This window comes from Panthera leo, chromosome B4, assembly GCF_018350215.1.
Source record: "Panthera leo isolate Ple1 chromosome B4, P.leo_Ple1_pat1.1, whole genome shotgun sequence".
In the NCBI taxonomy this organism is placed as follows: Eukaryota; Metazoa; Chordata; class Mammalia; order Carnivora; family Felidae; genus Panthera; species Panthera leo.
In genome coordinates this window covers 122146601-122168094 of record NC_056685.1, presented here as the reverse complement: position 1 = coordinate 122168094, position 21494 = coordinate 122146601, and the positions used below count along the sequence as shown (strand labels likewise).

The following is a 21494-nucleotide window of genomic DNA, read 5'->3' as shown; positions in this document are numbered from 1 at the left end:
CCACAGGGTTTGCCCCTAAGCAAGAAAGCAGACCCCACCCAAAGAGACCACAAATGAACCCTCACTGAGTTACTACCCCCCAGCTGCCCTAAGTATGACAATAAACCTGCCTTACAGGGAGGAAGCATCCCCAGGCTCCTGTGCCAAACATCAGGAAAACATTTGGGTTTGTAGAGGATGCCATGAATGGTTGGCCCTTCAAGCAGCAAGGCAGCCAGACTAGTTTGGTAGCAGGCCATTACCATGGGTCTGATCTTCCCTAACGAGGGAGTTCAAAATATACATGAGGATTTTGACTTTCAAAACTCCATTCTGAAGAATGGTGTCATTATGATACAAACCTAAGACTTTTTATTTAAAATATAACATTATCTTCTCTGTCAGGAATAAAGATCAAATAAATGCCAGATTGATGAGTTGGATTCTTCTGGATCAGTGGTTCACAAATTTTCTTCCATGAAGCCTGGATATCAGTGCAGAAGACCCAGGCCCCCTACCTCCCTTGGGAGGAGAGAAAGCCAAGATCCTGTCCCCCTGCCTTTGCCCAAGCCAGAGCAGTTTCACTTTTGTCTGTTTTATCTATTGGTATATAAGCAATATTTGATTTAACAGAAGTTCTACTGTGACAAACAGTTTACAAAGAATTCAGGTACATTTTAAGTTCCTGTAAGCTTGTTTTGCCCTCTCTTTTAGTTGTAGAGCCAGGAAAAGTGTGTCCAAATCAAAACAAAACAAAATAAACTAAACCAAAACCTACTTGCCAAGTAAAGAGGTCTAATTGATTTGTAAATATCAAAAGAAATTTGATTCATCATATGCCCTCTGGGCAATTAGAATCACATGAAAGATGGACACTTAGTTCATTCTGTCTCAGTGTAGTAGTTATTCTATAAGAAAACAGAATTGATTGCTCTGGTCTCTCTAGGGTGAAAGGAGAGGAAGCCCTATAACATTAATATTGCTACCAATTCCAAGTTCCAAGGCTTCTGGATGCAGTTAATACAAAAGCTGTTTCTTCAGAGACCATATAAGATCCTGGAAAAGGATACTCAGAGAAGGTGAACCAATATTTATTTAAGACCTGCTATATGTCAGGGGGTGTTCTGAGCACCTTTAGTGCATTTTTTCATGTAATCCTTATAGAACCTTATAAGGAATGTATAAACCTACTTTACAAGTGGGTAAACTGGGCCCCAGGAGGCTTAAGTGTCTTGTCCATAGCTACTCAACAGATCTCCTGGGCTGTCTGAGGAACTTGAACTTTGCAGGGAATAGATCTGAGTTTGAGCCCTGGCTCCATCCCTTACTCCATGAATGACCTTAAGCAACCTCAGTAAAATGAGGAGCCCTTTGAAACTCAATTTGATGTTACAATGGAAGCAGTTAAGCAAAAGAGTAAACACTTGAGCCATCCTGTGCATAAAAACTATGCAAATTTGCTAAAAAGATGAAGAAAACTTGAAACATGATCTTCCTTTAATTAATATTCCTAGCAGCCTCCAAACTAAGGGAATATATAAGGAAAGACTGGGTTTGGGCATAAATAAGATCCTTGACTACAGGCTTCTGAGAACTTGAGAATTAACAAAAATAAACTGCATGGTGCATGAGTTAGTGCTAAGGAGTGTAATGCAGAGTCTAGAGACACACTGTGATCCAGAAGAATCTGTGGGATCAGGAATTGTTGAGGAAGCTTCAGGAAGAGGTTGAGGTGTGTAGGTTGACCAGGTGTGGGGAGAGGAGAGGCTCTAGGGGCTGCGTGGAACTGTGAAGATAGCTGATTCCCCTCTAAAGCCAGGCCCCTCTGTTTGATTTGTACAGACAAGCCCACGGGGTATGGCTCCAGCAGTCGGAGGGCACCTCAGACAGGCATCGTGGATGAGTGCTGCTTCCGGAGCTGTGATCTGAGGCGGCTAGAGATGTACTGTGCACCCCTCAAGCCTGCCAAGTCTGCCCGCTCAGTCCGTGCTCAGCGCCACACTGACATGCCCAAGGCTCAGAAGGTAAGCCAGCTGGTGGGGAGGGATCCAACATCCTCAAGAGACTGAGGTATCTTATGCCTGTGGGTAGACCAAACAGAAACTATGTCCCATAGTCTCCTGGCTTCCATGTCCAAAAACCACCATTCTCACCTCAGATGTCCATCCCTTTGGTCACTCCATATTGCAAAGTCTCCTTTTCACCACTCTGGACAGTCTGATACTGGAAGACAATGGAGAACAGTCACTGAATGTGAGCTTTGGTATCAGATAAAACTGAAGTCCTAGCTTCACCAGTCACCAGCTGAGAGCCCGTGGCCAAGTAACATAACCTATCCAAGCATTAGTTTCATCGGTAAAACTGATACAATACCTACTGCACCAGGTCGTTTTAAGAATTAATAAATACACATGCAATTCTTTTCACGTTCTGCACAAAGTAACTGTTGGACAAGTGTTAGCGTCTGTCATAATTAAAATTAATACCAAAGCACATAACTTTTCAAGTCCTGGTATTCTGCAAAGGTGCAAAGAAAAAAAATGTGCTAAAATGGGAAGTATTTGAAACTCACATTCAATGGCAAACCTGATTAAAGAAAAATATATTAAAAACAGAAATTTCTGTTTGGTTCTCAGAACACCTAGAAATTTCTAATGATCAAAATCTGTAGATGTCTTTTTCTATGAACTAGACTTCAAACAAACCTCAGAGGTACTATTTATGCCATCCAAAGCAACATAAATCATCTAATACACATTAGCCACTTGATAAATTTTGTTGAATGGGTGAAGAAATGAGTCGAAGTGATTAAATTCTAGTAACTAAGTAGAAAGAATGAGAACTAAAGAGCAGGTGGTAGGTGAAGGAGAAAAAAATAAGGTGAGGATGGGTGAGTAAGGAAAGAAAAGCTCTCATTAGGGTCTCCTTGGGGGCACTATTTAAAAAACCAAAAACCGAAAACCCAAACAAAAAAAACTGTGGTTTTACTCTTTGGAGGCCAAACTAGCATTGTGCAGAAAGCATAAGAAGAGAAACCAAGAAGTTCACAATGACACATTTACTGCTTCCTGGTCCTAAACTGCAGCTGAGCCTGGAGGAGGACCAGGGAGCTTAGCAGAGATGTGACCCCAGGGAGCCAGCTTGAATGATGGAAAGGGACTGGGCACAGTCTGGTGCAGAGAGAACACAGTAGCCAATGGGTGAGTCAGGGAGGAAGCACCACAGAAGTAACTCAGGAGAATGTGGCTGAGAAGTGTGCTTGCGGGGACAAAGACAGGTTAAATCTTTCTCTTCCTAGGTGGCTCAGTTCCTCTCAATTTCTAGTTGGGGAGGGGGTGGGGATTAGAGATCAGTCCCAAAGTTCTAGAAGCTTGGTTCTTGTGACTGAGGCCTAGACATCCCTCCAGCACCAATGCTGTCTCCTGTACCACATGGATCCCGGGCATTCTGGGCTGACTCAAAGGCTCTGTCTTCTGGGACACCAAGGGAACCACCTGTTCTCAATGCAATTATTTTTGTGATGTTTACAGTATCATCCCCCATCTACCACCAAGAAAACGAAGTCTCAGAGGAGAAGGAAAGGTGGGCCAAAGAAACACCCAGGAGGGGAGCAGAAGGTGGGGACGGAAGCAAGTCAGCAGATGAAAGGAAAGAAGAAAGAGCAGAGAAGGGAGACTGGAGCTAGAAACTGAACACAGAGGCAAAAAAGGAAAATGGAGGAGAGAAGGACTAAGCAGACAGAGGCAAGGACGATGAGAGAGAAGCAGACAGCGATAAAGAAAAGTGGGAAGTGCTATAGAGGAATGAAGAACAGTAGGCCTGGTGGAGCTAGATAATGAATGTGATGGAAGGAAGAGAAGTAACCTGTTGTAGAATGTGGATAACAAACATGGAGACAATGGAAAAGAAAAACGTAATGCTCAAGGAAGTCCAAAGAAAGACAGTGGCAAGAATGAAAAAAGAACAAAAATTATAAAAAAGGCAAATAAGACACTACATTCCCCTCCCCCCAAAAACAAATGAGAGTTAAAGAATTAAGACAAAATTCGAGGCTTTTACATGTATTTTAAAATCTTGTGTGAAGCTATTATAGAAGAATTGCCCATGTCAATATATGTCCAGAGTTAAATATTAGCCCAAAATTCTCAGCAAGACTGAATTGTGTCATAGAAGTTCCCAGATTTTCTTTCCTGCAGTGTCATTGGAGGCTGCATTTCTTAGTCAAGTCCAGGTTGAGGCCAAAGGGCATCCAGTATTTGCTTAAAGGCCTATGAGGCCTGTGGGGTAACCTGCAAGAGGAGTCATTGAACCTTTTCTTTTTTTGCACTTTGGAATCAGATACAAAAGATGTATTGGTCTGCTTGGGCTGCCATAACAATCGCCACAGACTGGGTGGCTTAAGCAACAGATATTTTCACACATTTCTGGAAGCTGAAAGTCCAGGTGAAGGTGTTGACCTCATTTTAACTAAATTACCTCTGTAAATACCGTATCTCCAAATAGGAAACAGTTTTGGTATTGGGAGTCAGGACTCTAGGTACTGGGAGTCAGGACTTTAACATATGAATGGCTGAGGAGAGACACAATTCAGCCCAGAACAGATTCCTAATGTCTGATCACTGCCTTCTGATTCTATCTCCTATAAACCTGTGTGTATGTCTATCTGTCTCTGTCACACACACGCACATACACACACAAACACACGCACAAATCTAGGTTTTCATATATGAAATCCTATGAGTTTCTGTTCCATGGAAACCCTAGGACCGTGTTACTTTAGAGCTGAAGTTCGTTGGTTCAATCCTTTCATTTTATTTTATTTTTTTTTTAATTTTTTTTTTTAATGTTTATTTATTTTTGAGACAGAGAGAGACAGAGCATGAATGGGGAGGGTCAGAGAGAGGGAGACACAGAATCTGAAGCAGGCTCCAGGCTCTGAGGTGTCAGCACAGAGCCTGACGTGGGGCTTGAACTCACAGACCGTGAGATCATGACCTGAGCCGAAGTCGGACGCTTAACCGACTGAGCCACCCAGGCGCCCCAATCCTTTCATTTTAAAGACAAGGATACAGAGATCCACAAAAGGGTAAAGACGTACTTGAGTTCTAAGCTGCCCTCCTTCTGGCCAGCAGAGAAGAGCACATAATCAACATGGACTAAGAAAGAATTCCAAAAGGAAAATATGGGGCATAAATAGGCAGATGAAATCTTCCATTAATTCAATATTTTTCCACCAGAAGGAAGAACATGAATGAGAGCAAGGGGTTGGATTTCCCTGAGGGTAAAAAGAGCTAAGTAGAATCACAGAATTTAGGTCTTGTAAATCTTCTCCTTCAGCGTCTCTGATTTAATTAGTAGGGTTAGAGTCTTAATAGATATAAAGCAAAAAGTCTCCAGATCATCCAAATTGTGAATTATAAATGCTGAGAGAGGGTATAAGAGAAAAGTGGTCAGTCAAGCAAATAATGAGACTTTGGGTAAAAAGATGACTAAACCAAGAAGTGAAGCATTTCATCCAAGTAACCTACTTTGAAGATGTCATGGTATAAAGGAAACTTTCTGCCTGGTCCTTCATGTCCCTGCTGTATTTCTACTTCAGGATCATTCTTCCTCTATGGTCCAGTGAAAACCCAGGATTATATAATAAATATAACATAACATAACATAACATAACATAACATAACATAACATAACAAAACATATAAGGCCATGCCCAAGACTTAGCCCAGGAGGAAAATGTCCAGTCAGAAGCATGTCAAAGCCCCAAATGGGAGCCAAGCCACTTCTGCTGTGGTTACAAAAGGCTGGCTGATCTGAAATGACAAAAGCTAGCCTGGTGCCTAAGCCCATCTAGCCAGCCACCTTATTCAGGAGATGCTGAGTTCTTCTGCTAAGACATCCATGCTTTGGAACCAGTCTCAGGCATAAGCCAATATTTACTGTGACTACCACCTGAGAGTAGCCTGCAAACACAGATGGCTCTTCAAGTTCCTCAGAAGAATTAATGATTTGTGTCCTATGGAAATGTTCCTTAGAGATTTTCTCTTCCCTATTTCACTGTTGACTGAGTAAATGTCAATTATGACTCAAGGCTTTGGATAAGCTATTAATTATCCTCTATGATAAACTTCATTCAAAAGAAGTAAGGCAAAGACTTTAAAAGAAAAAAAAGGAATAGAACTTTCTAGTTAAAGAATGCTTAACTCTCACACTATGGCTTATAATACACTTCTTCTTAGAATGGGTTTTATCAACTCTAAAGCAGTCATCTTGAATTCCTAACATATGATTTCTGAATAATATGAACGAGGTAAACAGGAAGCATCTATTATAGTCTTTCCATCTCCTCCTTTCTAGTATCAATACTAAGCACCTAGTGATACATGGCATATAATGCTAGATGGATGGATGGATGAAATAGACAGACAAATAATTGTTATATGCAGCTTAATACTGGAAGAGAAAGACCATAAAAATGAGTAGCATTGCTGAGATGAAATGACTCCTCTTGTCCTGGCATAGGATAGCAGGGCAAGGACACAGTAAAAAAAAGGAGAGCAAAGGAGTTGCACTGACCCAAGTGTTGCCTGTTTAGAACTTCCCTCTATAGCTTAAATTGAAATCATTCATGGACCTACTGCTAAAGGTGGCAACTGTCTGAGTAGTACTTTATAGTGAATGTTATGTACCTATCTCTCTCCTTGCTGCTTTCTTGAAGTAGGCAGAGTATTGATCATCATTTAAAATTCTACTGTTTCTCTTAGGGCAAATTGACTGTGTGTAAAACAAATGGGAAGATATAAGGAATCAAGATCCTGAAATAAATTTGTTGAAAAATATTTTTATTGAGCACCTACAATGTGCCATCCTCTGTACTAGGCATGAAGGAGAGTTATAAGGACTGAAGAGGCAATAAAACATAGTAGTTAAGAATACCTGGCTAAGAACACTGCCTGGGTTCAAATCCTGATTCTCACTTACTGGTGGTGTGGCTTTGGGCAAATCATGTCATTTACCTGTGCCTTATTTTACTCATCTGTCAAATGATGGTGCTGATTGAATCTGTCTCCTACAGTTGTGAGAATTTATCGAGATTATGTATGTGAATGTGTGTGCACAAACTTTTATATTGCTTAAAATGGTACCTGGCACATAGTAATCACTATTAGAGTTTTAGTTAATATTATTTTACCTAGTTCTGAAAATTCGAGCCATCTGAAAAAGAAACAGATCTCTTCATGTGGAAGTGAGTCTTGTATCACCAAAACCTTCGAGGCCAACTTTGCCAGCACTTTCTGGTGAATTTTCAGCACTTCTGAATTGTAGGGTTTCAAGCAGATGATAGAAGGGAACTCAGTGATCTAAGAGCCCTTCCAACCCAGAGAACACCAGTGCTATGAATAATTCCAACTTAAATGGAAGCTCAGCTCTCCCATGTGAGGAACTGCTAACTTTTACTTCAAGGTCACAGAATGAACTTTCAAAAAACCACCATTTTTCTCAACCAGTTAAAATCAAATGTAATATGTGTTTTCATTTCATGGTGCCTGAGGAAAATTTAATTGTAGCATGAACTCCAGCTCTTACTAGTTTTAAGTAAAATTGCCAAAGTAAATAGAAACGTGGGATATTTCCGGGCTCACACAGCTTCCGGGACATTTCAGTTTCTAGGGCTGCCGATCCAGTGCCTTTCACAGGCATTTGATCTTCTTTCAAACATCTCTTGAAAACAAACAAAAGCTCATACAGCTTCGAATGTGCGTGCTGTTAGGATGTAAGGGTGGAAAAAGAAGCAAAAAAAAAAAAAGAGTCCTCAAAGAGACCCTTCTCCCTCCCGTCACCCCTTGACCACCTCCCTCCCACCAACCACCACCAAGAAATAATGTTTTCTTAAGTAATACATTTTGCAGTTTCTTAAGTATATTAACATCCATGGGGAAAGATGAAGTCTATTCTTTTTACTTGTCTATGTGAAAGGAATAGGGCTTTTGCACTATTTACTAGGTAACATGGAGTTGACTTTTAATCCAAGGTCAAAGTTGATAGTTTGAAGTTAAAGTGGAAGCCTTTGGTAGCAATAAGAAGATAAACTGTTTTAGGTGAAGCAGCAGCAGAATGCCCTTTTATGAGGTTAGGAATTTGGGGTAAATCATTTTCCAAAATTATAGGTAAACAGAGTTTCTTGGCTTTTCTTTCAGTGAAGAATTCCTCAGGTTGTATGCTCATCAAAATGAATGAAGGCCCAGCTACCAGATTTCTTTGAAAATCAGTGACAGTATTTACTGACCTAATAAGCAAGACAAATCCATTTTTAAAGGAGCGGGTGAGGTTAGCAAATGTTCCTCAATGGCTACCAAACTTCCAGGTCAAAATCAGCTTCTCCGTCCTCAGGGTATTAACTGAAATTTGAGCACCTTTCCCTGACATTGGGGTTCATCTTTAATGGGGCTCTGTTATGCCTTTAGTGCTACCTCACTTGTATCCACCAACCAAAAGAGATTGCTTAGAAAGACAGACTTATATTTAAACTCAAAAAGAGAGAAATAGAAATTGAGAACAGCAGGGAAATTATGTGTGATGTGGGACAATGGGCCTGTGAGTCCATATCTGATCCTTCTTGAGAGCAGCCAGGAAAGTTCTCACCATATACTAGAAGCTCAATTACAGATCTGATGGGCTACTGCTAGATAAGTAACAAAAGCTAGAAAACATTTTGGAAAATTCCTAGCTTTATTTTATTAACTAATGTGGTTACAGTTTTAAGACCTTTGGTCAGGAAACTAACTCTTTTGAAAAAGTGGAAGTTTGATAGAAGTTTGATAGAAATAAGAATGCTTATTGGTACAACCAACTAATTTTAATTTTAAATGCCCTTGCTGGTAATTTACAATCTGTAATTAACTACAGAAAATAGCTTTGAGAAGAAAGGGATTCTTTTCTCTACCTTCTCCATGTGCGTGCGTGCGTGCGTGCGTGCGTGTGTGTGTGTTTGTATAGTTTTGTGTTCTAGTATTGTTTCAATCACTAGGAATTTAGGGTGAATCACTTTCCAAAAGTATAGATAAATGCAGTTTCCTTGCTTTTCTTTCACTGAAGGCACATTCTTATGGAAAACTAATCATCGTTCAGGAGAAATCACATTATCCCTTTGTCTTCTCAAAGGCCCAGGTTTAGTACTAAGTTAAATATTATTCAGGAAATAAAGGAAACATTACTGAGGGGGCAGAAAGAAGTTGGTTTTCTTTCTGTTGTACCTAAGGGTCGAAGGATTTCAACTACTTCCAATCTGATCTATAGAGAAAGAGAGTGACTCTATAAATCAGAAAACAGAAACTTTCATACAGAACCAATTTGCAACTATAGAAATTTTCAGGCCTAATTCTTGACTTAGCACAAAAGTCATTGCATCCAGCCTGTCTTCGTTCCAGCATTCTCTTCCCCTATTTCTATTAGAGATTGGGGGTATTGGCAAAAACTATTAACTGCCTTTTTCTACCATGTTCCCCTTCTGTAACCATAAAAGTCTAACCTCCTCAATTCACTTGGGCATACACATTTGTTCCCATTGGATCAAATAAAGGAACATACATTTATTTGAGTAGGCATGTGTCACTGTCAGTCTGGAAAGAAGGTAGCAATCGTTTCTACCATCCTCCTTGGCTCCTCTAACTGGTAGGATCAGAATTTCTGTAAGAAGGTAGGATGTTAAGAGTAAGACCTATGAAAGGCTGCACATGATGGCAACTCCTCTGTCTGGTAAAATAATACCTAAGTTCCCAATGAGGGACCAAGAGATTTTCCATCAAACCCAAACTGACCAAGAGGCCCAGGCTTCCAAGATGGGATTCATATGTCAAAAGTTTTAATATAATTCTGTGTAAAATATATAAATGCTTGCATGGGGCTCTCTGTCTGGCCAGCTCCAGGAGGTCAAGCAATCAAAGACCAGCCATCTCTGCCATCTGTGAAAATATGATGTGCTCTTTTCTTAGCCATAGATCACAGTTATGGCAAAACAAAAATTTCAAATGATTAGGTTCAAGACCATGGCAGGTTGAGGGTTGGACAAGAATTTCTAATCAGTTGGACTGTTGTAGACTTGGAGGGTATGCAATATTCATGTCATGGTGTGAGTGTGGCATGCTCGAGTAGTTTCATGAGGCATTGCAGGACTAGAAAATAAGAAAAGTATAAATGAATCAGTAAATATATAGCATCATACTGTTACTTTGTCAGTATTGGTTGACTTAGGCCACTAGTGGATGCTCTGGCTTGTCCTTGTGTAAATAATGACATGCTTCCTTCTTCAAACGAATATTAGGATGGAGGTAAAAGTGATGATGGCACAATGAAGCAATTCTGATTTCTAAAAACTATACACTCATGAATTGTTCTTGTGCCATGTTTTTGTCCTGGAAAAGCTCCGTCTGGCACCATGTGTGTTTACTTTTATATGCTGAAAGGCTCCCATCAACCTCAAACAGATGCAAATCACTTTAACTTGTCATAGTGTTATTTTGTTCATCCTAAAAGTTCAGACAAGCCTTCCAAACTTCCAAAATTTCTCTCAACTCAGTGAGGAGGAAAATTTAGAACACAACATTTGAGTGTTCTGCCCAGATGTGTCACACACACAAAGAATGAGTAGAGGAGGACAACACCCTTTCCTACCGATTCTGTGAACTCTTCACTATGGTGTTGAAATGACACTGAAAGGTACAACCCTGGGCCTTAGAACATTGTAAGATAAATCACTGCATACACCACTGTAAGTACCCCTGCATAAGTTGTATGTCAGATGAAACAATGGCATTTTGGAGGCTTGAGAGAAAAAAATAATCAAATCCAGTTTTTAGGTAAAAATGTGCTGAATCTTTAGCACATATCAGTGAAATTGCTAGAATCTGGTGTTTCACTTTTTAAAATACCACAACATTTGAACCTTTCAGCAATTCCAAAATCAACTCCTTCTGGGAAAGATAGTGTGCTTAATCTTTTTTTTTTTTTAATTTAAAAATGTAACACAAACACAAACAGCTAACTAAACAAGCTGCCCATAAAATCAACAGTCTAAGCAGACTGAACCCTGAAGTGTTTTACAACATCCTTCAAGACTATTAAAGGCAACGTAAATACCTCTTGCCAATGAGGGAAAATACCCTTCGGTGCCTTTTTTTGCCTTTTCTTTCTTTCCCAGGCTTTTAAACAATTTTGGTAGTGATTTCTTACATCACAGACAGAAATATTTAAATGGAGTCAGGTGGTATCTTTTGAAGAGTAAGAAAGTTGCTAAATCAGGATAATCTGTGAATAATTATGGGACAAATATAAATTCCCTAAATCCCGGGGATTCCTAGGGATGCACCAGTCACTAAAAAAAAAGAGGTATACATCTGCTATCCCAGCACTCAAGGGAGCTCTGAGCACCCAATAAGTAGATTCCCTTTCTCCAGCCAGGGAAAGGACAGCACCCTGCCATGGGATGCTTTTTGACAACAATAACTATAAAAATGGGGGGTGGGCAGTGAGAACACCTGGTATTTATTAAGCACAAGCCCTGTGGTAAGGTTTATAGTGAATTATTTCAGTTAATCTTCACCATTAGCCTGTAGGGTAAATACTAAAATTATCCCCCATTGTATAGATGTAAAAACCTGGGCTGAGTAAGGCTAAAAGTCTCGCCAAAGTCTTGCTCTAACAAGTGGCCAGACCAGAATCTATACTCAAAATGGACTCCATTGTGTTAACCATGTACCACCCTCTCTTTTCTGCATTTTTCCATTGATATTTCTTGTGCCACAACCTACTAATTGTGAGTTGCAAGACAGGAGGGGCTCTGTGCTGTTTGTCCCTGTGAAGAGGACAGTAAAAGTAGGACGCCATGCAAGGGTTGCTATTGGCCTGAACTCCATTGCACTACTTCTTCAGAAAAATTTAAACAATTTAGCAAGAATTTCCTGGTTTGCTATGTTTGCTCAAAGCACCATGTCTATGGGGAGGGTAGGGAGATGAAGGAGACACGCTACTTGTGCTCAAGGAGCTTACTTTTCAGTGGGGAAACAAACACATACATTACGCTGTAGCACATCAATACTCCAACAAAGATAGAGGCAGAGTAAACCCTGATAGCAAAGAAGCCTGAGCAGACTGATGTTGCTAATAAATGAGTTCACAGAATAGATCAAAATCAAGGGCCCTTGAAATAGTAGGCTTTCTCGCACACAACTATGCCAGGTAAATGTGTAAGGGTAAACACATGCACTCATAACAACATTATGAGGTGGGTGCCCTTACCCCACTCTTTCGTTTTACAGAAGAGGAAACTGAGAAGGAGAGAGCAATATAGTGATTGTCAAAGGTCCCTTAATTCCTACGTGGGGAGATGGGATCTATACCAGGTATGTGAGCCTAGGTCTTTGGGGAAACCAAGATGAGACTAGGCTAAAAGAGTAGGATTTCATTAGGAAAAATACCAGTGTGAAAGGAAATAGGGGAGGAACGAGGAAGCCTGGGCAAGCCCTCAGAACACAATGCAAGTCTGACCCCAAGTGAAGGAGAAGGGGAGGGAGAGAGAACATTGGGTGAAAGTGTCCTATACTGCCATACAGGCTAAGGAAAAGTTCAGAAAAGTCACTAGGGAGTCCTTGAACCGAAAGTTTGCCAACAAAGGAATCTCGTGTTTCTCAGGAATGGGTAACCTTCTATCCCCACCAAACTCAGTCTTGGCATTGGGTGAGGTGCCAGCTCTGGGCCATTCCCCATGGCTAGAGGAAAGGGTAATATTGGAAAAATGGCCATTACCATCATAACCACAGAAAAAGTAGGGTGAGGTAACTTCCAAAAAAAATAAGAGTCTGAACAGACTGACATTGTGTCCAGTCTATATACCTTTCACTTTGCTAAAGAGGCAACCATCCTACCAGCCTCTCAGAATGTGCACCTTTGTCCTTTGGTTTTAAAAGTCACACCCCAAAGCGCTGAGTAGATTGCATGACACTTACTCTCTTGGCTCCCAGAGATGAAAGGCTGACCCAACTCTCATGGAATTTGAACTTGTGATTCCCTGAAGTAAAGAGATATCAAAGTTGATACTGAAATATTTAAACCACTCTCCACAATTTCATGTGTCTCCAGGCCAAACCAGCAAAATAGCTATAACATGTTTTTTTCAACAGGTAAAGAGCTGATATGTGGGTGATCTTTCCAATTATATGATCTTTTTTCCTCATTTTGCCCTTTTTAACAGAAGGTCAATGCTGAATTATGACTTTATGCTATACAATAGCTGCTGATATTCCATGCTGGACAATAACTTCCCAGCATTTTTTTATAGGGCGCCAGGCTTTTCTTAGACTTTATGTCATACAATACTTACTTGTTTGGAGTAGTTGAGATGGAAACAGTCTATTGAAAACATCACTACTTCCTTTCTGAAATTTAAAGAGACTATTATCATCCTTCTTTTAGATACTGTTTCTCAGGCAAAATCTCATAAAGATAGGCAGCAAAAAAAGGGCTTATAATATCCACAGGGTTCACTCTTACTAATTGAATATTGTGCTACTAGATTTCTATCAATAATAATAGACATGGGGCCCAACTCACACTTGTGGTCAGGGAGGGCACCCTACTCCTGAGTTTAGAGTCTTGCCTTACCCTTTAAACAAGAATCTACCACCATCTGGGATCATGGGCAGCTCATAACATTGTCAGTTATTGTCATTGGAAAGAGATTTGGATTTTGAAACACCCAATATTGTTTTATCTTCTGGGGAAGCAATATGGTAGAGTGGCTAACTGATGAGCTCCAGAATCAGAGGGAACTGGTACAAATCCCAACCATGGTCACATCTTCCTTATAAAAAATTAGGCAAGTTTTCTAAGATTCAGATTCCTTCAAGGTAAAATGGGCAAGACATAGTGTCCATCCCCAAGAGAACTAGAAGAATTAAGAAAAATATATGCAATTAACATACATAATATAGTGCCCAGCCCCTAAGTGATAAAATTATCTTATTTAAATAATAAATTGTTTTATTATTAGTCCTAGGTCTATCAATTTGTTCTTATGTGACCTCAAGCAAGTCACCAAATGTTAGCAAGCCTCAGATTATAAATGGACTGAAGCAAATAATATCACCTTACTAGAGATCACTGTGTAAAGTATAATGTGTCTGCAAATATTAATCAAGGTTACTGTTACTGCCATTGCTATTAGCTCTCAGTGATCTTTTTCATCAAAAAGTTTGTGGATTGTTTTCCTTTATAAAGTTAGGAGCTAGGATAAGAGCCAAAAGACAATGGGAGAATGTGAATGTCATGCAACATTTCAGGGCATTTTTCTGCTTCCTAAATATCTGTGCGTGGTACATAATGTGTTATAATGTATATTGCATATTAGGACCTTGAAACATATTCCCTGATGAGTTGGTTTCCTTCAGAGTGATAAATTTCCTCAACCAACCTGAGTGAGCTAGAGGACCAACTTTTTTTTTTTTTTTTTTTTTAAATAATCTTACCTTCCCTGGTGTCAATAGGAAACAGTATTTACTCACTACTGTTTTCCTTTCAAAAATCTGTCTAGTTGCATACTAGAAACAGTTTCAGCTGGTTTGTTTGTCTTGGACAAGCTGTTGAAGTGAAAAGTTTTTGCTTGGCTGAATGTGGGACAGTTTCATAACCCTCAAGAAGTGCATTGAAAGTGGGTGCCAGCTCCGGCTGCTTCTAACATGCCTCCACTTGCTGCCCATTGTCAAGGGTGGCCGGCATAATTACATTAAGACAATGAGCAAAGCAACAGATGCGACTGAGACCAAATCCCTGAGTGCTTTTGTTTTGTCACCATCATTGTCTGCAACAAAGAAGTCACATGTGAGAACCTGGGAAGAGAGCCAAATGCAAACCAGACAACATCCCAGCTGGTTTTGAATGGCCTCCACCTTACGCGTTTGTGCATGGGAACCATGCTACTTGGAGCAATGTCTGCTCTACTCAAGTGAGTTTCTGCTCATGGTTTTGCTGCAATGCCGAAACAGACCCAGAAGAAATAGGCCAGAGTATCTCTGTGCTCAGACTGACACTTTACACCTCCACTTTGAGAGAAAAGAAAAAGAATCTCTCTGTTGGGGAAAAGGATAAGATCTATATGATTGACCAATCTAAACTCAATCCTTTTGCTGTGGCCTTCATGAATCTGAAGAGGGAAATATAGAAGATACCTGAATTTTTTTATTCTGTAAATCTGGGATTAATTTGGTTTGAGAGAAAGATTGGAGATTAAGCACCTCCTTTAGCTTTCTTTTAATTTGTTACTATTTCATTCTTGAGCATTTTCCTATGTGGGCATTATCCAGATTCTTAAAAACCTTCTTTTCCAAGCTGGTATGCCTGTTAAACAGAAAAAAGGCAAACTCAAATTAGTATATTTCTAGACCTGTTACTTGGCTAGCAGTTTGGTAGAGAAGTGGTATCCTTAATAGTCGCCATTTTGGGAGCCACCTACCATCAGCAGGGTCCACTGAGTATTGAACGGAAATGTTTCAAGGAGTTTGGGACAGTAGTGATCCTCCTCTGTAGCCCCATTTGTCTTTCTTCCATTTGTCGGGAGAATTCCTAAGCAAGCAGAATAACATGTAAGATTAGAAATACAAACTTACTGGTAGCTTAACAGTAGATGTTTTGTACAGCAACATATGAACATTAAATGGACTTGGTAAAGTTGTATGATATTTGGGGGAAAGTGCCAGGATTTTAAACAGATGGCATTTCAAGCTATCCTGTACAAATGCCAAACTTCCTCCCACAAGCTTTTTTCGATGGCCACTGAGCTAGTTATTTTAATAAACATATTTATACAATGACGCTATCTTCCTTCTATTCAGTCAGTACAGGATACTGACCACCAATTTACAAAGTGCTAACTAGTTTTTTTGAAGGACTTGGTGATAACTCTAATGTTCCAGGTAGAGCTGGAAAATATGTTTAAAAAAAATTACCAATCTCTATGGGCCTTAGCCAATAGATATTATTTCCAGAGACTGTAGTTAATTTTGTTCCAGCTTCTCACACTCTGCAGGTCTCAGGTCTGAGCAATCTCCAAGGTCCCTACAATGACCTCTAAGTTCCTAAGAATGATTGGATTGAGTGGTTGTTACCTTAGCCAGGAGGAAGAATTTGGAGATTCCAGACATCATAATAAGCACTCTTGTTTTGGGTCATGATGAAAGCATGTTCTGGGGAAAAGGGATACTGCGGATTCTTGACCTCACTTTGTACCAATAACTATTCATTATGTTCTCCTCTAAGGTCCTCCTGGCTAGAGGTGAAACCAAGAGGAGAAGCACCTTATGTTTATGCATGCAAATGCCATTTCTTCCTGGATTTAATTCACATCTTATTTGTCTAAATAAACTTCCCTATTTAAATATATTCATGGATAAAATAATAACCATAGGAAAAGCATAATGACTTCGTTCTTCACATTATTACAGGGTCCATTATGGTCATCCATTTAATTAATTCTCTAGCTATTTATTGAGCAACTGCAATATTCCAAGCATGTTTTGGACATACGGATATAACAGTGAACAGACAAACATGTCTCTCTAGGGCATCTATTTTAAGCAAAACTCAATATTCCTTGGATAACAGCATTGTTTGCTAATAAGTGAATGGTAGCACCAAAGCAAGGAACCAGGGTTTTTAGTCCAGGAAGGTGACTTTCCAATGAAGATGAAAAAATAGTAATAATGAGTAAATAATAATAATAATAATAATAATAATAATAATAATGATAGCTAATACTTACATGGTGCTTACCATGTGCCAGAACTATTATAAGTCTACTTATATACTAATACTAATTCTTTAATTCTTTTTTTAATATGAAATTTATTGTCAAATTGGTTTCCATACAATACCCAGTGCTCATCCCAACAGGTGCCCTCCTCAATGCCCATCACCCACCCTCCCCTCCCTCCCACCCCCCTAATTCTTTAATTCTTAATCCTACAGGTAGGAACTATTATTATGCCAGTTTATAGATGAAATTGAGACACAAAAGACTGCCATTTGCACAAGTTCACACATAACTAAACATGGAAGAGCCAAGATTTGAACCCAGCTCAGTATGTCTGTGATTTGATAGATTCTAAATCAATTATAAAACCTCCCAATCTTCTACTTCTAAAACTTTCCCTCTGTCCAAAGAAGAAAAAAATAAAAATGAAAAAGAAATGTCTCCTTTTTACAATAATTAAAATAGAACAAAATGCAATAAAACAATAGAGGATGACCCCAGAATGTGTTCCTTTTTAAATTTTTATTTTTTTTATTTTTCTTTCACCGGGGAAAGATGCCACAGGCCAGAATTCTCAATTTTTCAGAATCTCCTACCTGTCAACGAATCTGTGATGGCGGCAGTTGAATAGAAACATATTTCTGTGTGTTTATAAAGCAATTTGTGGTCCTCATGACACCAAGGGCACATAAAAGTAGCCTGAGTGAGGTTCGACTAAAGTAAAAACTAAAGGCCTATCCACTTCTTTCTTAGGACAAAAAAACAGACCCAAGCTCTCTATGAGATTGACTGATGAGGCATAAAATAGGAAAGGTTGAAACCCCATGTTACAAATAGATGGGTAGGGTACATAAAACTTCAAGTTAATGTCACTTTTTCTCCTTTATTTTTAGGAAGTACATTTGAAGAACGCAAGTAGAGGGAGTGCAGGAAACAAGAACTACAGAATGTAGGAAGACCGTCCTGAATTGTGAAGAATGACATGCCACCGGCAGGATCCTTTGCTCTGTATGAGTTACCTGATAAACACCAGAAGACCTACCAAAAAATAAGTTTGATGACATTTCAAAAGATGGGCATTTCCCCCCAATGAAATACGCAAGTAAACATTCCAACATTGTCTTTAAGAGTGATTGTTAAAAGCTTTGCACCTTGCAAAAATGGTCCTGGAGTTGGTAGATTGCTGTTGATCCTTTAACAATAATGTTCTATAGAGAAAAAAAGAAATATATATATATATTTCTTAGTCCCTGCCTCTCAAGAGCCACAAATGCATGGGCGTCGTATAGATCCAGTCGCACTAAATTTGTCTCTGAGTCTTGGCTGCTGGAGCCATTCATTCAGCAGCCTTGTCTAAGTGGTTTATTAATTTTTTTTTTATTTGCACTTCTTTCTACGCAACACAGGCCGTTTGTTTTACAGTGTCTGATAATCTTGTTTGTCTATCTTCACCCCCTCTCCCACCTCATCATCTTTATATTTGCCAAATTTGGCCTCCTCAAGAGCAGTAACAAGCAGTCCAGTAGCACACCCAAAAGATTTTAACCCAAAAGATTCCATCTGTGGCATTTGTACCAAATATAAGTTGGATGCATTTATTTTAGACACAAAGCTTTATTTTTCCACATCCTGCTAAAAAAATGCAAGTAGTTGCAGTTTTGAGGCCAATCATTTTTAGGCATATGTTTTAAGCATAGAAAGTCTCAAACTCTCAACACTTCTTTCAAATGATGAGTTAGTGTGCAACCTGATTAGTAATTTCTCTCTTTTTATTTTTTCCATATAGAGCACTATGTAAATTTAGCATATCAAGAATACAAGATATATCACAAACAGTATGTAAAACTCTGTTTTTTAGTACAATGGTGCTATTTTGTAGTTTGTTATATGAAAGAGTCTGGCCAAAACGGTAAAAGGTGAAAGCAAAACAAAAGAAGCCTGGAGCCAAAAATGACACAAAGGGGAAGGGTACTAAAAATCCATCCATTTGGGAAAGAAGGCAAAATTCCTGCAATTATGCCTTCCAAGAGAAACTTAAGACACAAAGTCCGCTGATGCAAATTTGATTGGTGAGTCTAGAGAGGAGTGGAAAAAGCAGAAGGCTAGGAATTTAACGTCCTGGTTTCTATTTCTCATAGAAGAAACAAACATCTGCCCACTCTGTCTTGGACTCACCGCTGTGTGACTTTGGGCAAGTCACTTCACCTCTCTGTGCCTCAGTTTCCTCATCTACAAAATGGGGGCAATATGCCATCTACCTACCTCACAGGGGTGGTATGAGGATTAAAAAGATAACGCTCCAGATTTTCTCCTGGGTTGCTATGAGGGCACACGGTCAGAGCCCTTGAGTTGCTGGGATGCCAGGAATTCTATAAACAGCCCATCTGCAATATAGCTAGAAAATTGATTAGCCAAATGCTCCTGACATGCTAATTCTTGTCAGTGAAGCTATCCAATGAACTATCCAACTATCTAGTTGTTAAAAGCTAACAGCTCCATCTCCTTTAAAACACTTTTCAAAATAACTTAGAAATGTCTGACTTACATTTGATCTGAATTCTGCGTTTGGATTTATGAATACAAAATGAAAAGAGAGAAAGGAAAAGAAAAAAAAAAAAGATTTCCACCAGTGAAACAGCAACTACTCCATCTGACTCTTCCGGGCAGTTACTAGTAATGTGGTAATACTTTTTGCGATATTATAAATGATAACTTTATTCATTTTGAACAATATAGTTATTCTTTCTCTTTGGGCAATCTAAAAAAATGGTTTCAAATATTTAAGATTTCAAATATTTAAATAATATCTAATTTTTAAAAATCACAAAATTACTTTAATAAATTTGTGCTTCTCCTTAGCTGTATTTACTTATATATATATATTTTTTTAATTTATGTTAAAATATACTTGACTAGAGTTGCTAGTTGAGAGGCAAAATTTTCCTTCAAAACTAGAAATTTTCCTTCATGTCTGCTTACAGAAGTGACCCCTGACGCGCTGTGGGTGCATCTTATCCATTCAACTGAAAATTGATATCAAGAAAATCCAACAGAGAGGACAGGCCCATGGTGGCCTAGAAAATGTTTCCCATCTACTTATCAAGATTTTCTTATTAGAACAATGAATCATCCATCATTTAGATCTTTTTATCTGCCTTCAAACTTTTTGGTGAAAAGCAACCAGGCTTGATTACTTCATGCAAATTGTATCCTTTTTATTCTTAGAAAGTGTACATAGAAAACAAAAATAACAGCTTTAGTTTTCATCCCACTGGTTCACCTCAGGGTTGAGAGACCAGAAAAAGTCTGACTTCCTGGATCTTCAGACATACCCAAAAGAAGGCCTATAGAGCAGGTACCTCTGCTCAGCCAAAAAGTGTTTAAACCCTCAGACCCTCAGCATTATTTGAATTGAGCACCTCTGTCATGCTGAGCAATGTTCTGATCACTACAGACAAATGTAAAAGAAACTGTAACTCATTTTTGCCCTTCATCTATTTTCCAGACAGATGTGTTCGATGGAATTAGGTGCTTGACCCCTCTTCCCAAAATGGCACTTCTGGTTTTTATTTCGTGTTCTTTATGTATACCTTCTAAAATTACTGTTTCCCAGCAAAACTTTACCTGTAATCCTCTGCAGACCTATGAGTTTCCAGACACAGTTGAATATGGTAATTCTAAGAGTGTCTATGACTTATTTGATTCACTTAATAATTCTATTCACAGCCAAAAATACCCCAGTGAGGAAAGCTTAAATGTGCAAAGTCATATTATCTTTCTTAATTTTTCCAACATATAATCCTCTCCTTTATACCATAAATCAATGAATTAAAAATTAACTAATTATACTAACTCAACTATCTTATTTTAAAATGAAATAAAACTAGAAGACAAATCAATGTAAAACTTCAAAAGTCAGTTGATGCCATACTCTACAGCAGAATGACACAGGATTGATAGAAAGGAGCACCTGAAATTTCACAAGTCAAAACTTTTATAAGCTTTGCTTTTGATTTCTCAAATGAGGCAATTTCAAAATGTTTATGAAAAAGCTGTCAATATTGGTAATAACAGACTTAGTTCTAGTTTAACTGACAATACTGAATTACCTACATCAAATCTCTGTTCCCAATTCCCCAAATAATAGAACAGTATCTTTTGAAGACTTTAAGATGAGGAGGCTCCACTGAAAAAGTTAATGTATCTTTACATGAGAATCTACTCTTCTAGAGATAGAGAAAAATTTGCAATACCCACTCCTCCATACACACATGCATGTGCATGTATGTATACACACACACACACACACACACACACGCTCATCCTAAGGGTCCAATGGAATACTCAGAAGAAATCACTTCCTTGGAAAATCTTATTGAAAAAAAAAAAAAAAAAAAAAGCCTGGCCTCCCTTGAGAATCCATCCCCTCCTTGGAATGTCAATGTTTATGTAGATGAAACCATCTCATGCACTGTGGCTCCAGGGTTTCTGTTACTAGTTTATGCACTTGGGAGACTGCTTGAATGGAAGATGTAGCACATTTTGCTTTCCCATTTATTGTTTGGCCAGCTATGCCAATGTGGTGCTATTGTTTCTTTAAGAAAGTACTTGACTAAAAAAAAAAAAAAAAAAAGAGAAAAAAAAGAAAAAAAAGAAAGCATAGACATATTTTTTTAAAGTATGAAAACAACAATTCTATAGATAGATGGCTTAATAA

The 21494-nt window shown here is 38.8% G+C and overlaps 1 protein-coding gene across 4 annotated transcripts in view; it reads left to right on the top strand.

The window, feature by feature from the left end:
• Nucleotides 1–19525, top strand: part of IGF1 (insulin like growth factor 1) — a 72750-nt gene extending 53225 nt beyond the window's left edge. For 2 of the 4 annotated variants that reach the window (XM_042947550.1, XM_042947551.1), the window contains exons 3-4: nucleotides 1822–2003; nucleotides 17671–19525. In XM_042947550.1, coding sequence (XP_042803484.1) covers nucleotides 1822–2003; nucleotides 17671–17730 — 242 coding nt within the window. In that variant the 3' untranslated portion in view covers nucleotides 17731–19525. Of the gene's footprint in view, nucleotides 1–1821; nucleotides 2004–3509; nucleotides 3977–17670 lie in introns of those variants that run through there. The other 2 variants (XM_042947548.1, XM_042947549.1) reach the window with 1 other exon arrangement.
• The last annotated feature ends 1969 nt before the right edge of the window (nucleotides 19526–21494 follow it).